This window comes from Kluyveromyces lactis, assembly GCF_000002515.2.
Source record: "Kluyveromyces lactis strain NRRL Y-1140 chromosome F complete sequence".
Lineage (NCBI taxonomy): Eukaryota > Fungi > Ascomycota > Saccharomycetes > Saccharomycetales > Saccharomycetaceae > Kluyveromyces > Kluyveromyces lactis.
Window position 1 is genome coordinate 439,977 of NC_006042.1, and position 18,147 is coordinate 458,123.

General features: G+C 38.1%; 5 protein-coding genes across 5 annotated transcripts; 3 read left to right on the plus strand and 2 right to left on the minus strand.

Annotated features, from left to right (window-relative positions):
* Nucleotides 1-361: 361 nt before the first annotated feature.
* RRT14 (Rrt14p) lies at nt 362-967 on the plus strand (the record flags this gene model as incomplete). The annotated part of the gene is made up of 1 exon (XM_455285.1): nt 362-967. The coding sequence occupies one exon, from the start codon at nt 362-364 to the stop codon at nt 965-967; it is 606 nt and encodes a 201-aa protein (XP_455285.1).
* Nucleotides 968-1,129: 162 nt separating this feature from the next.
* Nucleotides 1,130-4,219, minus strand: MET18 (Met18p; the record flags this gene model as incomplete). Its single annotated transcript, XM_455286.1, has 1 exon — nt 1,130-4,219. The coding sequence occupies one exon, from the start codon at nt 4,217-4,219 to the stop codon at nt 1,130-1,132; it is 3,090 nt and encodes a 1,029-aa protein (XP_455286.1).
* A 477-nt stretch (nt 4,220-4,696) lies between these two features.
* TAO3 (Tao3p) lies at nt 4,697-11,473 on the plus strand (the record flags this gene model as incomplete). The annotated part of the gene is made up of 1 exon (XM_455287.1): nt 4,697-11,473. One exon carries the CDS (start codon nt 4,697-4,699, stop codon nt 11,471-11,473), a length of 6,777 nt encoding a protein of 2,258 aa, XP_455287.1.
* Nucleotides 11,474-11,602: 129 nt separating this feature from the next.
* On the minus strand, nt 11,603-14,353 carry ASG1 (Asg1p; the record flags this gene model as incomplete). The annotated part of the gene is made up of 1 exon (XM_455288.1): nt 11,603-14,353. One exon carries the CDS (start codon nt 14,351-14,353, stop codon nt 11,603-11,605), a length of 2,751 nt encoding a protein of 916 aa, XP_455288.1.
* A 1,321-nt stretch (nt 14,354-15,674) lies between these two features.
* FKH1 (forkhead family transcription factor FKH1) lies at nt 15,675-18,014 on the plus strand (the record flags this gene model as incomplete). The annotated part of the gene is made up of 1 exon (XM_455289.1): nt 15,675-18,014. One exon carries the CDS (start codon nt 15,675-15,677, stop codon nt 18,012-18,014), a length of 2,340 nt encoding a protein of 779 aa, XP_455289.1.
* Between the last annotated feature and the right edge of the window lie 133 nt (nt 18,015-18,147).

Sequence of the window (18,147 nt, forward strand, 5' to 3'; positions counted from 1 at the left end):
TTCATCCTCTTTTTCACAATTTTATTTATCGTGTTTACTTTTTTCTTTGACATTCACTATTGCCATGGGCCAAAGTACGGGTAACAACAACAAGAACCGGGTAATAAACCAACTTCGATCACGTGCCAAAATATTCGCATTAAAGTGGGCACCATTGTTTCTTTTCTTGTTTAATATTTCATGACCTAAAATGAAAATTTGGATAATACGCCATGGATGAGATGAGATGAGATTAGATGAGATGTGATGAGAGTGAACTATCAAGTTCCCCGATTGAGATAGTTACAGTGCTTCGAACTGTTACAAAAGTGTCTTCTGTATTGACAATCAAGGTTTGAAGAACTAAAATTCTCTGATTATAATGTCATCTCTTGCAGCTGCTCATGCTACCAACGCTGTGAACGCATTGTTGCAAAGCGTACTGCCGGGTTCTGCGTCGGTTAATGCAGAAAGAAAGAAAACAAGCCGAGACAAAGGCTCGAAAGCACAACTAATAGATAGGAACTTGAAGAAAAGAGTAGAGGTACAAGAAAAGGATGTATACCGGATCAAAAAGAGGGAGAAGAAAATGTTGAGAAAGAAGATATCTGGAAGAAAAGAAGTCCAAGAGGATATAGAACAGAAGGCTAAGCTACAAGTACTAAGAAAGCATCAAGTAGATAATTCTCTTACGGATCATGAGAAATCCTATTTGGATAAAGTGGTGAAGAAAAATGTTCGCAACCTGAAAAGTTGGGATTATGACGATAAGGAAGAACTGTTAGATTTACAGAAACAAATACTTGCCAACTCAGAAGATTCAAAGAAGGTAAGGAAGGTAAAATCTAGGAGACAAAAGAAGAAACAGTTCAAGGAGAAGCTACCACAATCGATACAAGACCACAGATATAAAGCTCTCACACCTGGATTGGCTCCAGTTGGTGCGAGCGATGAGGAGGAATCAGAAGACGAAGATGAAGATTATTGAGCTCATATTTACAAAGACGTACAGGTACGGAGTTTTCATTGCGGCTCATACAAAGGTGTGTTTTTTTCTCTCAGCATATGATCAAATACTCAGTAGACTCAAGTGTTCATTGTCGGTTCATATATATTAATTAAGTATATTCATTATTTGAAGGAAGTAGAACTACTCAAATGGTACCTGTCCTAATTCCAAATATGCCTGTTTTGTGTCTATGCATTGTTTGCGCACTCTACGCTTCGAGTCATCTAAACCAATTTGAAGTTTTGATATAATTTCATTCTTCATGGGGATCAAGTAGTTAAGGGGAACACTGGTTGTTAAAGTCTGAAGAATTTCTAATGACAGAAATCTTACGTTCACGTTACTATATTTCGATGGGACCAATAAGTTAAGTAACAGCGGAACTAACGAATGGACATGTTCAGTAACCAACTGAGACATTTGATTCACAGTATTTTTTAGTGTCTCTAGAGATGATATTCTGACTTCGATATTCTCTAGTTCAAGAGCCTGAAGAAGAAGAGGTAACAAGTCCGTGATATACGATATGGTGATATTTGATGGAGTATTCTTTAAAACTAAAGAAACTGCGGTAAGATAATTCGATTTAATGGTCATATTATCAGAAGATTTGAAGGCGTTTACCATTTTTTGTGCAATGTGATTGAAAAACTTCTGCTTGTAAATTAATCGAATATTGTTATTCCATGACACCTTTTTAAATCTTTGAAAAATTAGAAGGTCAAGAACTAAAACTTCAAAGAGGTGAGCAACCTTATTGCCAAACTTCTCGTCACTTAAAAGAGAAAATAGATGATCCGTCAATTTTGTTGCAAGAACTGAATTTTTCATGACCAAACCTTTGTTAATCCAGCATATTATTTCAAGATTCTTAATAGATGTGTCAGTTAGGTCCAGCACGCTTTCTATGTAAGATTCTGTAACCCATTTATTTGATAATAGCGCCAAGAACTCCAAGTAATTTAGAGATTCGAAAGTTGGGAGAGCTTCATTATTCTTAATGAGTTCAATGGCTTTTGAAAATATATCATTCGCGGCTTCAAAAGATGTATTCTTATCCAAAGCTGCCAAAAGCCTGGAGTAAATCACAATAGATCTTTGAGCAGAATCAAAAATTCTTTCTTCATCCAAGAAACATTTATTATAGGTAATAAGTTCACTTTGATGGGTTGAGACATCAGATTTTATGTTAAGCTGAAATAAAACTCCAGCCGCAAGGCTCAAGGAGTGGTCATCAAGGTATATCATATCATTTTTCAAAGAGTTTTGTAAAAATGTCTCTTCCATCGATTCCTTCAAGAATTGCACAACGTTCTGGTCGAATTCATCAATGTTATTCTGCAAAAGGGAAAAAAGACATGACAAAATCAAAAAACAATAATCGCTGCAATTTGGATGCATTACAATGAGGTTTAATTTCGAAGCAAGACCAACAATACTTTCTTTGACCAAATGGTGCCTTGAAGTAGTGAAATCGAGAATGACCTTCAAAACTCGCTCTATTGGGACTATATCAGTGTTATTCAATGTGATTGGAACCATGTTTTCATTATCAGGAAGTAGATGTAACATGTACTTCAAAGAGACTTCATAAATAATGGATTCATTGAACACACTGATAAACTTGAGACCCTCCAAGCATGCGCAGTATATATTCTTATTCTCGTCAGTCAAAATTGTTTCGGTGAAATATTGGACAATCATCGCTATTTCCTCGCTATCCAAAAAACCTGACATTTTAACTAGTGTGGTGAATTGTATGATAGCAAGCGTCCTCAGGGTAACTTCATTTTTGGATGTACCAGTTAATGCCTTGCTGAAAACCATTAATATGCTGTCTTTGTGATTTTGTAATTCATTCTTAGCATGGAATTTGGAAATCTCTTTACCGGTCTCGCCAAAGAGTGAAATATAAGCGCTAAAAAATGGCGCCAAATTGAGAATCAAGAGTTTCTGTTTAGAAGCATCTAAGTCTTTATCCATGAAAAGCACTGGAATCACTTTTTTCATGACTTTATTAAATGTTTGCAAGCTCACTTTAGAAATTGAAGCGAGCAGGTCACAACACTGTTTTAAATCCTTATCTTGTTCAAAATTTGGAACAAACTCATCAAATATATGATTAAAAAATTTATCAAATGCATGTTCATCTAGTGCGATGAGTTTCGAAGATAATGAAGTTATAATAGAGAGCGAATCCGAGTAGTTACTAATATTTCCTTCTGGTCTCGAGTTTTGGTTTTCTGTATCCATTGCAGTATCGAGGATTGAAGGTTCCGGGTCTGTGCCATTTAAAATTTCAAACTTTAGGGCATCCCAAATTGGCAGCCAGTGTTTCAAAGATGATGTTCCACTGAATGTATCCACACATGCTTTGAGGGTCAGTATAGTATCATTTTTAACAGTTGGTGACGATGCTGCCAATTTATCTAAGAGGTTCCCAAAAGCATCCTCCTCAAACTTTTCCGTGGCAGTGATGGCACTTCTCAAGGCTAGTTTCAAATCATTATTGGTAATTTTGTATGGATCATTACTTGGGGGTTTGAACATGATTGGGAAGTAGCAGAATAATATATCAAATAATTCCTCCTTGAAACTGTCAATGTTGCGTAAACCGGTGCTAATATCAGAATTCAAACGGAAAGATATGAGAAGATTTCTAGGATCTTTCTCACCAGTTGCAACAAGAATAAAAGTTTCGATATATAAGTCATTCAATTTGAGATTGCCCAACATCTGGGATTTGAATTTGATAAGTATATTATCCATAATCCTGAATCCGAAATATCTAGTCGCAGCCAAAAAGTTAGTAGGTTGATAGTCATTTCCTAAAAGTTTTAACAGCTTTTCGACGTGACTAACGTAAAAACAGTCCATTAGTACTAATGAGTTGATCCCTTGTAGTGTTTCTTTCATGCAGCCTGAATCTTCCATCTTACTTTGGTAGAAATCGAATATCACTGAAACATCATTCTTCTTTAGTACCGCTGGTGAAATGTGTTCCAATATACAAGATAAACAGCTCAATGCATTTTGTCTGGTGCTATCGTCATCAGAGGTTAAGTACTCTCGTAAAAATATTACAATTCGTAACAATTCAATGCTCTTTCGAGTTACCTCATCAGCGATCGTATTGGCCAATTTGTCTGCCACAGAAGTATTAACCTTTGCATTAGCCATAAAACTGACAATGTCTGCTTTCAATTTATCTTCTGTATAGTCTGTCGCCATTATGGTACGATATAAATATTTTACAGTGATAGGGCGGTCTTCAATGACAAGTTTATCGAATGCTAAAGCACTAAATAACTCGTTGAGTTCTTACTCGTTCTTGTTGACTAAGGTTGGGTTTTATTCCACATTACGATTTTGATATGTGCAATGCTTCCGATTAGGCTTAATTATTTGATTACCCGGAACACTCCGTATCATGTGACCAGATCAAGAATAACAATTCAGTGAAGTTAACAGTAGGAGATGACGATGAAATGATCTGCATAAGGGAGTGGAAGAAAGAATTGCTGTCTACGCGGTAAGAGATCGTTATTCATAATTGATCGTGTTCCCAAGGTTTATGGAATACGAGAATTTGGGTTGAATTGTGCTTTTATCAAAAGGCCTATTGTCACGAAAATTCGCTTTCCAATTGTTTTAAATCATAATAAGAAAGGTCCAATACTGCCAGATATCCACAACTTACAATTGGACATGAACTCTGGGTTTATGTTTCCTCCAGTGGGGAAAGAAAACAGGGCACATGGTACCTTACTTTCTGATGATATGGGTAATGATTTTAAGTTTCCAAGTGAGAATGTGAACCAAGTAGAGGTTGAAAAGCAACAACAGTATCCTTCCACCCAGATTGACCAGGGGGCTGTGCAACATAGCAATACAGATTATCCTCAACAGACACTGAATATCATAGACATTCCACCGGTAGATCCTAATGGTGTGACCCCAGAACAATTCCATATCAATGCATTGCAATTGAACAAGCCGGGAGATAACCTGTCGAACAAAATTACAAACAATATAAATTACAGCATCAACGAGGTATCTCAGCAACCAAGACCTGATCCTGCATCTGCTAATAGTACATCCTCATTCCCCGATGAATACGTTGCCGGATTAAGACAGAAATCGGCAACTGACTGGAAAAGTCCGTCTGAATACGCATTACACATTCTTTTCACAAAGTTCGTAAGATTTGCCGAGATGAAGCTTAATATATGTTTACAATATCCGAGAGAGACGGAACCTCCAATTATAGAAATTTTAGGAGAAGGCAAGGATATAGAATTTGACAAAATTATAGAATCGTTGGGTTTCATTTCCAAGAAAAATGCGAAACCGGTAATAGATGCAATGATGTTTTGGAGGAAGACAAAGTCTGAAGTAGCTGCTTTAGCAGCGGAAAAACTGGATAAAATCATGCAAGAATATGAGCAGTATGTGAAGAATAATGAGCAAGTTCTGGCAGCTAGTCGAACTCACTCAAAATCATCTAGCTCAGCTAGCAGCAGGTTGACACATAGAAGAAATACCTCATCAAAGTCCTCTACAAGCCTGAATTCTCATTCAGATCCCAAATTTGCATCATTAGAGAACCAGGTAGAGAGAACAAAAGAAATGGCTTTCCAGGCCGATAGAAAATCTCTTATTACCATTTATATTTTGTGTCGTGTTTTGATCGAGATTGTCAAGCAGAATCCTATGGACTTTGATGATGAGTTAAGTACGAAGCTTGAAGGTATCGTTTTCACACAATTGAAGACTACCGATCCATCATCACTGTCTTCAACGCTAATTAAATCAGCAAATTGGAACTCGTTCGCGGAATTATTAGGCTGGATGAGTGAAAAAAAGTTTATCTCTGTCAGTGATAAATTTATAGCAGATCTCGAAAAAATCCCTCCCAAAGTTCCCCGTGATCAAGAGCCCTCTGTGCACCTTTTAATCCTAGGAATGCGTTATTTGAGGCTTAAAAACTATCCTCTAGAAATGTTTGAGGAAAGTGCAGGGTTCATCAAATCTATTTCGAAGTTCTTTGCTCCGTCCCAAAACACTTCTATTCGTTTGGCTTATGCTGAAGTACTAAGTCAACTTTTATTGCCGTTGGCTGGAGCAATGACAGCAGAGGCTAATCATCCAACGTGGATAGAAGCAATGACGTCGATCCTAGCTACCTGTAAAAAACTTCAAACTGACAGCAAATGCTGGACACTTGCTTTCAAGTTGACCGTGGCAGTGTTGTGTGTCTCAGATACTGAATTGTTTTCCAAAAACTGGTTATCTTTGATCGAGAAGAACGTTACCAAAATTAAATCTAAGTCATTAGAAGATCGTGTTGCTTTCTCCATGGGCCTTTCAAGGTTGATATGGGTCTATCTTTTCAGATGTACTGAAACCTTAAACAATACAGACAAAACGTTGACAAAATTGTTCTCGTTATTTTTGAGTTCAAAGAAGAAGGAGAACTGGATCACGACAGATATGGATATCATAAACCCTCTATGTGATGTTTTCGTGACTGTGGGATACGTTCATCCTACCTTCGTATTTGAAAATGTTCTTCTACATTTGATGAAATCCTCCTTTAATGGGACGAATTTAGAGAATATTGCACATGAAAAATTGATACTAGTCATCAATACTTATAGAGGATTACTTATGACTAAAGAAAGGCCTATATTCCCTGATGGAGAACGCAGGTTCTATGAAGTTGACTTGAATAAGATATCGGTACATTCTTCGGATAAAAATTGGGCCAATCATGAGGAACTTGTGAAGTATTTGTACAAACTTTTCATGTTACTTGATTCTAATATAGGATCAGAGGTGTGGTCACCGGAAAATGAACACCGTCGCCAACCTTCCACACCTTTCTCAAATATCACAAATTTTGGTTTCGGAATCAATAATGATAACAGTGCAAATTATGCACGAAGCCTGAATATGGCACTTTTTGCAACCCTTATTGAGGTTTTGCCCTGCTGTTTGTCAGTGTCTCAAAGCATTCCATTCAAATCTACGATTGAAATTCTATCCAGGAATGCTGTCCACGCAGATCAGCTGATTGCGACAAGTGCCCAAAATGCATTGAAAGTATTAGCTGCCAAAAAGAATCCCTACACCCTAATAACTTGGTTCGCTAAATACTCATTTGATTTCGATGAAAAGACACAATCAAGGTATAGCTTGTATTATCTTTCTTCCGCAGAATACAGAACATTGCTTGCACTATACGTCGAATTGCTTGAATGCTGGCTCGAAGATTTTACTAAGAACGACATCCAACAATCAGAATCAGATGCCGCTCTCAATGGAATGAAACTGCCCCCCAAAACTTTGGAAGCGAATTATCATGAATTAGAGAAAATTGAATGGAAAAATACCCAAACTGTCGTGGAAGATGTCGAAGGCAACGGTTTATTCTTTCTCTGCAGCGCCGATGCTTCTATCCGCCGATTAGCAATTCAAATTCTTCAATTGACTTCCAAATTCGATAAAGCGTTGATGCAAAAGGCAACAACATATGATAAAGGTCACTCAAGATCTTCTTCTCGTTTGGTAGCGGAAAGTGGATCAAGATTGATCGATATGCTCCCATCTTATGATATTCCAAAACTGCTAGAACCTGAGAAGCAATCGCTTAGTGTGGCCGAAAAGTCTAGACTTGTCAAGTTAACCATGAAATCTAAGACGAACATCTTAGTCAGACTTTGTGAATCTGAATATGGGGTCGATGCGGCTCTTTGGCAAAGAGTATTTCCAAAACTCTTAACGTACATATTTGAACAATCACCAGTAACTATGGCATTATGCAGGTCCATCGTCTGCATTCGTTTAGTGCAACTTTATGAACTAATTTTATCAATAATGAGCAACTCCACTGAGAAGTTCAAGGATATACTGCCCGAAGCTGTAGTAAATCAATGGAAGCTTTATCTAATTGTGGCTTGCAGCTCTCTTACTTCAACGAATGACCAAAAACTACACATTCCAGCGGCTACTGGACAGCATGGCCGTAAGAAAAGTCAGCAAATTTTCACCGTTCAGCATCAAAAAATCAAATCTGCTACTTCTGTTTTCAAAATGGTCTTGCCTCTATTAAACTGCAACAAAAACTTTATTAAATCTGCAGTAATCACTGGTTTGAGTGCAATGAATATCAACATATACCGCGCATACATTGAAAGTATAGATCAATTTATGACAAGCTGGAACATAAACAGCTCCAACAATGTTATGAGAATGGAAATGGTCCATATTCTAGTAATATTATCTCCATTTTTACAAGATCCACTGATTAACTCAGATGACTGGATTTTACAGAAATTGTCTCATTATCTGAAGGAAATGAAAAGTTTCCTTGAGATAGATGAAGTTCAAAAATCTTTTGAGTTTCAACCTTTGCGTCATTACTTTTCTGGTTTCCTTTCCAGTTTCTACTTCTCGATTAGAACGAAAGTTGATTGTGATACCTTCTTTCCATTCGAGGCGAGGGCATCTTGCTTCAATTTCTTAAAAGAATGGTGTGGATACGGCCAGTATACTTCGCTATCTTCTCAACGATATCGATACATGGCTGCAAATTCCCAAAAGGCATACGAAGATGCAACCTTTGCAACGGCTTTAGAGTTTCAAAAAAGCAAGCTAGAGACCGTTGCACTTGAATGCATGATCGTGTTGTGCTCAGGAGAGGTTTCTAAAACCATATATGACACCAACGGTCTCCCAATACAGATGTCATTTGATATTGCTGGTTTACTTTGCTGGATTGATTCACTCTTGCACGCTCCGAATGACAAAATAAAAATACTCGGAGTCAGAGCTTTGAAGACAATTCTTGAAGCTAACACTTCCAACGTTCAACTTATGAGGGATGTTCTGCATCAAATAAAGTTACAAACATCAGATAATTTGATTCATCATGCGTATTATTCGCTTTTCTGTGAAGCCATTTGCAGACAGGATACGCTACTTTTAACTGAGGATGAACTGGTTGCATTTGGTTTGAATGGTGTTGTAAGCAACGATAAAGCAATGAGAGAGCACGCAATCGATTTATTAATATTCATTGAAAGTAAACTTTATGAATCCTCATATGCAAGAATATTCAAAGAGCGGTTATCAAATCAGTCGAAAACTGTATACAAATCTACCGCTCAAGAGATATCAAATATTTTCGCCGAATTGTTGCCGCAGGAAGTGAGATTGAAAGTATTTTCTAGAATGTCAGAGTACTTCCACTTACTGCCTACTGAATTAAAACAGAATGTTCTCGTTATGTTTGTCCCGTGGGTCAACAAGTTTACCTTAAAGTCATCCGAGGACTTGGACACTTTCATGGTATTAAATAATACCTTTGCTTTGACAATCTATTCAAAGAACAGATATCCAATGGAAGTAGAACAATTGTGGATTTCGTTAGGTAAAGGAAACTCATTCCAAAACATTCACGTTGTTTTAGAATATATTATATCTACATCTATCAACTGCAGGAACCCAGAGTTTGTGAAGCATGCTAGAGAGATTGTGCTATTTTTGGCTAATGTTCCGGGTGGAATGGGCGTCATAGATACGTTATTCCATAGTCTAGAGCCGAAACATATAATCCCAACATCGAAAATACTTCGCGAAGAGCCACAAAATAATGATAAATATTCCTTCATTGCAGATATCTGGACAATCTTGGATTATCGTGGTAAAGATGTTGTTTTCTCTAAGGCTCAACTATCAATGATTTTCTTGGTCAACTTATTGATAATTCCGAATGAATCAGTAAAATCTCGTCTACCGTTATTGCTCCATATATCCGTTTGTCTACTTGATCATCACGTACCTATCATCCAAGATAGCGCGAGTCGTATCTTATGTGGTATTATTTATGGCCTGGAACCTACCAACAAAAATTCCGATGAAACCGTCAACCTTATCAAAAATCGTCAAATGCTCTGGACGTATGAGAACTTGACAAAGGAATCTGGTGCCAGATCTCCCAAAAGCATGGACACAATGATACGTAATATCATTAGCATATTTTCAGAAATTGAGACCTTACAGGAGGACTGGCAGCGAATCTCACTCAAATGGGCCACCACTTGTTCTGTTCGTCATATTGCCTGTCGATCTTTTCAAATTTTTAGGTCCCTCTTGACATTCTTAGACCAGGAAATGCTACGAGACATGTTGCACAGATTATCCAACACTATTTCCGACGAGAATCCAGATATCCAAGGGTTTGCAATGCAAATTTTGATGACATTAAATGCAATTACAGCAGAATTGAATGCTGATAAGTTAATTGATTTCCCGCAGCTATTTTGGTCGGTCGTTGCTTGCCTTAATACTATACATGAACAAGAATTTATAGAAGTTTTATCTTCCCTTTCGAAGTTTGTTTCTAAGATCGATTTAGATTCACCAGACACAGTTCAATGCTTGATTTCAACGTTCCCATCAAATTGGGAGGGAAAATTTGATGGACTTCAGCAGATAGTTATGATCGGATTGCGATCATGCAACTCATGGGAGATTTCGTTGCAATTTTTAGATAGATTAAATTTGCTCAACGATAGTCAAATAATAGCGAATAAGGAATCACGTATTTTGTACGCCTTACTTGCAAATCTGCCACGGTTCCTATACGCCCTTGATACGAATGATATGAACGATGGTGTTGTACGCGGTGCTAACTGCTTGATTTCTTTATGTATGGCAAATGATGAGCCATCGCTATCAAGAATTATAGACTCAATGGTGAAGAACAAATTCAGATCGAAGAAGGATTTCATGAGCCAAATTGTTAACTTTATTAGTTCGAACTTTTTCCCAAATTATGCCCCTCAAGCTTTGGTATTCTTATTGGGTCTTCTTTTCAACAGCATGGACTGGGTTAAGATACAAACTATGCAACTACTAAAACATATCTTTCCATTGACGGAATTATCCAGACCGGAGTTTATAGGCGTCGGGGCCGACTTCATTTCACCATTGCTAAGGCTATTACTTGGTGAATTGGAATCCGACGCGTTAGAGGTACTCAATACCATCCCTAAGGTATCGGGGAGCAAGATGGATAAAGATGTTCTCAGAATAAGTATGGGAAATAAGGACGCGAAGAAGGTATATAACAAGACAGCGACCTTATTTGGAATCCCCGAAGAGAGCGGCTGGTCTATTCCCATGCCTGCGTTGACGGCGGCATCGACTCGGCATAATGTGCACGCTGTATTTACAACTTGCGCGGTAATGGTCGGTGGGGAAGTTGATAATGGCGATTCAGGTATTCTAGAAGAGATTGTCGAATTCCATGCTGATGGTGGTTATGTACAAGGAACAGATGAATTCGGTGACGTGGTATCTGTCACAGAAGACAAAGACCCTTCGTTAAGCCATATGTGGGCCGAATTAGACGATCTTGGCTCTTTCTTCAATAAATCGGATTTTATGGAGGAAGAACAGGAAGAAGATGATGTCTGATTAAGTTTTCATAATCAAGACTTGGAAACATCTAACAGGTGTATAACTAATTAAATAAGACTTATATTATTTAAGTTTGGAGATAGTAATCGCACTAAAGCTATCGATTAGAAAGCAAGCCAAGTGAGACTATATAGTGTCTGTTTTGGTATCATCTAATGGTTCCTCCTTTGTCTTTGAATCATTGGCAGTTACACCAGACATATACGGTGGTAAGTATCTTCCGAATAATTGCACGTCCAATTGGTCAAACATACCTGGAACATACGTACCGTCGACTGCGGAGTCAGGAATCTGATTAGGAGTAGTTGTCGATATGTATTGGGGTGTCTGTTGAAGAGACTGTTTGTTTTGATTTGAATCAACGGGCAGATACCTATCCATATTGTTTTCAACGGGGTCCAATGATGCACCAAAGTTTGTGCTTGAGAACAAATTTGCTGTTTGAGAAGTATTCAAGGTATTCACTCCTGAAATACTAGTATTTGGTTCAACTGGGAACGTGTTCGTAAGGAAATTTGGTGTTGGAATTTGTCTTTCAAGAGTATCTACTGATCTATCTGGAGATATAACTGCATTTTCGTTGGAGTCATCAATGGGAAGATCAAAGAATGTACCGCCGAAATCTGAAGAGTCTTCGAATTTCGTGGTAGCCGCTTGTTGTTCCTGTTGGACTTTCTTTTGCATTTCAACGGATTGTTTGGTTTTAGCATTGAAAGAGTTAAATAATGCAGTCAAGAGATTATAAGTACGACTAGCTGCCATACTAGTCTCTTTAAGCTGAAGAAGAACCTGTTTTCCATTTCTTACATCATTCATAATTTCATCATACGTGGCAATATCTTGCGAATTAGTAGGAGTTAATTCTCTTACGTAATAAATCAAAGCAGCGACAGAGAAGAAGATCGTATAAATACTGAACCAATAAGATCCAGGCAAGATTTTCGCATCCATCATTTCTTTGGCCAATTTAACGACCGTTCTGGCCACTGAGATGCAATTTTTTGCTCTTTGTATGGACAAAGTATCAGTCTGAGGAGCCGATGGTGAAAGGTAATGGATAAAGGGACGGTATAGAATAATTTGGACTTGCAAAAATGATAGATGTAAAAGACAGTTAGCTCTCAAATACCTTTCTGGGACATCCTTCAAACCTGGAATTAGTTCTGGAGGAAGTTGATCGAGCCATTGCCTTAGCTTCAATTCCAAATTTGTCACCATTTGATGAGATATGAGGTTGTTGGTCTTCTTAATGGGATATAAATCAGCCATGATTTGGTCAAGAATCATTAAAATTTTGGTATGTTGGTTTGCTATTCCTGCTGAAGACAAAACATCGCCTTGTTCTTCAGGGTAGATAGCGTCCTCAGTGATATAATCGTCGTTCAATTCCAGTGGTAACTCTTGATCGAAGTCTCTTGGGGATATAGTCCTAGGTAGACCTAACATTGTGTTAATGTAAATATCCATTTTGTAAATGGTGTAGAACAATCTCTTCCTCATTTCAATCTCAATGAAATTCGTTTTTGTTTTTGACGGATCCGGTTTTATTTTTCTATGAAGACCTTCTCTTAAAGCACTTCTCATGGCAACACCAATATAAGAGTAGCTCGTGGATAGTCTGGCAGAGCATTGCAAGAAAAGGAATAAAAGAACAATGGTTTGAATTGAATTCAAGTCTCTGGCATTTGTGATGTCAATCAACTTTCTTGCTGCAATAAAATATTTGTACCCTTCATCTTGCAAGAACTTTGTAGAAGCATCACTACTATTATTATTATTATTATTGGTGTTATTATTGGTATTATTATTGGTATTATTATTAGTATTGGAATCAGGAGTATTAGTATCAGTGTTAATATCAGCATTAGTATTATTATTAGTATTACTATCATCATCATCATTAATGTTATTAGGGGATTGTTGATTGACATTCAATCTGTTTACAGTTTTGGTAAAGAGGGTACCAACTGCCATTACTGCATAGCACAAGGGCAAAAACTGCATTTGCTCATGGGTGTAATTCTGAGGATCCGTTTCATAGAGTAAATCTAACTGTTTGATAAATGATGGTCTATGGTAAAATCTGAACAAAACACAGCAGTTTTCCCAAGTAGATTTTATAAATTGAATGGCAATGGGTTTCGGTGGTAAAATAATCTTAATTTCTTTACCCTCATGGGATTCTATCGACCCATCCACGTTTTCTATCGGTTGTAAATTTTGCTGTAGATGTGAACCAATGGAAATAGATCCCGTACCTGAAAATGAATCTGACATGTCTCTATCTCTCGTTACAATAGGTGCAACCTCAGTAGGTGCAATCAAATTGTATTCTTGAACCATTTCATTGAGGTTGATATCCTTCGTGGTATTATGGAACAGCTGTGCGAAAGTCGGGATATCAATTGAATCGATATCTGGTATATCCGGGATCAACTCTCGAAGAAGTTCCTCATATTTTGAAACCCTGATCTGGAGCTGTTTATTCTTGCTGGCCGAATATTTCTTGTGATGTCCCTGTGTTGAAGCAGCACTACTATTAGACACACCACCGTGGTTACTGAAACCAGAACCTAGCCGTTTTGAATGTGACAGAGTGCCAGAATCCGATCTGTTTCCACCAGTAAACCCATCTGATGACTGTCCGATGACACCTGATTTCTTACCAGATACAGTAACAGTCCCAGCGATAGAAGAACCAACTGAATTCGATGAATTAGACCCAGTAACCGTTCTTCTGGTCGGCTGATTGTAAGTACACTCGTAGTTGTAAACGGTACAGTGAATACAAGGCTGTTTCCCATCGCATTTGACCTTCTTTTTACGACATTCGTCGCATGCTCTAGTGACTCTGCGTCTTTTATTTTGAAGTTCCATGGCGTTGTATATCGACGTCTCTAAATCTATCTCACAAGTAAGAACCAGCCCTATTCGTAACCACTATAATTATGCAAGTTTCCTATACCCTGTTATAATTTCGGCTGGTCAATGTGGTTTTGAGATTCAGTGAAATTTCGGCACTTGCTGGATACTGAAATCGTTGAAGAGTATTCACAAAACCTTGCCTTAAGTATCAAAATGCCTACACCTGACAATAGATTTTAATTCACGCCAAGATCTCACGTTAACATAGCGACAAGCATATATATATATATATATATATATATACATATTCTATGTAAGTTAAACCCATATCTTTAATATATAGCGCATTTTCTGTTTTAAGGCGATGCCCAATATCTCGTGTGCTGATATTCACTGATTCTCGATTGAAGAAATTTAAAAAAAAAAACAACTGGAAACCGCATGAATTATGTAAACAAGAACAGCATGGAAAGAACCTCCGGATTCATCTCCGAACCGTTTCGCTCTCTCACTAAGCCTTGATAGCAAAATAAATGTCCGATACACATTGCAGTAGCAACAAACGGAGCAAGTCAGGGAATTAGACTGGGCACGTGATACGTATTGTGTATCATCATTAAATGCCTATCTAAAATAAATTACTCTATCCCAAAGCGTCGTCGTACATATAGTGTCGTTAAGGACTTGTCTTCTATCCGAGGGAAAAAAAGGGAACAGGAACTTTCTTCGGAGAAGGTAGCTTCCACAATTACAGTTGTAGTATCATGTGACGTACTTACCCGGATATACACATCTTTTGCATCTCAGATCAAATGTGCAGCTTTTCCCCTTTTTCGTGCAACAAATTCCGTCCCTCACATCGTACACGATGATCCTGAAACTACGTCCTCTAGATAAGTACTGTCTTATCTAAGAGTATCCCATACCATTCTTTAGTTTTTCGTTTTTTTTTTTTTTATTTTTTTTATTTTGTTTTGTTTTGTTGTCAATGCTTTGTTTACCAAACAAAATTTTGAATTTTTCACATACAATAAAATTGAATCAACATTGGATTAACTCTATAACAATAACAAACAATATCTAGCTTTTTGAATCAGTGGTTATGGAATTTCAAGGATTCAGCGGTTAAAGTCAGTAAAATCGTTGTATATTCAAGATCAGGCTATCAAAAGATATTTGTACAGCTCGGCTGTTTTGATTTGAGCGTGTGCGGTTTTCTTTATTTTTCTTTTTATCAGTAAAGTAAGCCTTACTAATTTTTATTGTCTGTTTATTCTGGTTCAAATCCCAGCCTTTGTTTGGATCCTTTGTGTTTTTTTCCTTTTAGTTCATCATGATGTCTCAGTCGCACGTTCAGATACAACAAGGTAACGGCGGAAGTGGCGCTGGCGGTTTTTACTATCGAGGCGATTCTAATGCGGTTATGAATAATGTTGTGAATACAGGCACGGGTATTAATGCTAGTGCCGGGGCAGGTGGTGTTTCTTTGCAACAACAGCAGGATTTCGTTAATGCGCTTATAAGTGTGTTGGAAGTGCCCAAGGATGCCACTTCTGTTGCAGCTGAGTATGCTAATGATAAGAATACTGCCAGTGAAGTGCAAGCTTATGCGAAAATCGCGGGCAAAGACTGGACTTACTATTTGAAAGATATAGTGATTAACATTGGGAGGAACACTTCTCCAGGCGATGCTTCGGTGGATATAGATTTAGGTCCGGCAAAAGTTGTGTCAAGGCAGCATGCTACCATTAAATTCAATTCAAATTCTGCACTATGGGAATTACATGTCACGGGACGTAATGGAGCCAAGGTCAATTTCCATAGAATTAATTCAGGCCCTAATTCAGTGCCTCATCCGTTATCCTCAGGATCCATTTTGGATATCGGTGGTACGCAAATGATGTTTATTCTACCAGATCAAGGACTTTACATTGATCCGAATGCGGTAGCCCATTTGACTCCAAAGCTTTTCATGGCTTATTATAACGTTACTACAAATCCATTGTTACGAAACCTTTTCCAATCTAATCCAGATTTAATTCATTCGTTGGAATTATCTTCACCCTCCCGTAATGGTCAATTAGGTGTCAGCTCTCAGACTCAAATGTTGCCTCAATCAAGCCAATCTCATTTGCATAGCCATGGCAACGGTCAGCCTTCAGTGAGAGCTTTCAAAATGTACGATGCTCCTGATTCTGCCATGAGGTCACAACTGCTGTCAGAATCTACGGGACAGATGTATGGTTCCAACGGTGCTTCTAATGGACACGGAATGTCACACAGTAATGGTTCCTCCGACATGTCGAACGGTCAACTGTATGGTACCATCGCTAACACTGGATTCAACATTGCTAGCACAGATGTCTCTACTGATTTATCTCGTGATGAAAACAGAAATATTAAACCACCTCATAGTTATGCTACCATGATTACACAAGCTATCTTATCTACGGAGGAAGGTGAATTGTCCTTATCTGACATTTACAAACATATCGCCAACCATTACTCTTACTACCGTTATACAAAAGCTGGCTGGCAAAATTCAATAAGACACAATCTTTCCTTGAACAAAGCGTTCGAAAAGGTGCCAAGGAAACCAGGTGAACCAGGTAAAGGTATGAAGTGGAGAATCAGCGAAGAAACTCAGAGAGATTTCCTAGAGAAGTGGCAAAACGGGAAAATAGGGAAAGTGAGGCGTGGATCTAGTGTCACTAGACAGTTGCAAGCTCACATGTATCGTTTCAACAGTCTACCCATACAAAGAGAGACCTTCAGCTTCAACGATCAAAGTAAGACCAATGTAAAACCACAATCATCATCATCGTCACATTCGGATTATAGTCAAACTCCGAAGCTAGAAAAATCCTTGCAATCTCTACAACCTCATTCACAATCATCGCTACATCAAACTTCTCCACCTGTACCACATCCACCAATTCCTTCATATTCGCAACAGGATCATACGTCTTCGAACTATTCTACGGATCATTCACATCAGTCCGACCTTCCGGCTCCTAAAAGACAACATTTGAATCCACCTTCTCAACATAGTCAACATCAACAACCAGCTCTTCCTCCACCTTCTTCTGGGCAGACAAGATCACCCAATCACCAGCAGATGCCTTCCAATGTATCTTCTACCGGATCATTGCTACATTCACCTAACAAACATTTCCAAGTGAACGCTGTTGAAGCGTACACTCCGGAAAGAGGATCCAACTTACAGAAATCTCCACAACCAATACTTAATCTACCATCCCTTCCGCAGGCCACTGACATGGGACAATCGACATCAAGGTCTGACTCAAACGCTTTGCAGCTTCCAACAAAATCAAGCCCTGGAGTAATGAATTTATTACAATTTTCTTCTGTAAATAATACACCCTCTACCAATTTGCAACGTACTCCGGTATCCCACCCACAAGTAACGGAAAATCTGGATGGGAAAGATTCCAAATCTAATATGTTGGCCGTGAATAATGCATTTCAAGAGTCGAACTCCATCAATGAGGATGACAAGACCAATCTTCTAAGTGCCAGGAACGTGCAAGATGAAAACGATGAAGATGAAGGCAGAATAATGAGCAGTCCAATCAAGGTTAAAGATAACAGAAACAATCAACTGGTTGTTGATCCAAATGAAAATTCGGTTATAGTAAAAACCGATCAATGATACCCTCATAGTGCAATTATCATATCATTAACAGTACAATATTCAATGTACCCAACCTGAAAACTAAACTCAATTCTTCCCGAACACTTACGAAATTTACATACCGTATCACTATCTTGCCTCTCCTTATAAG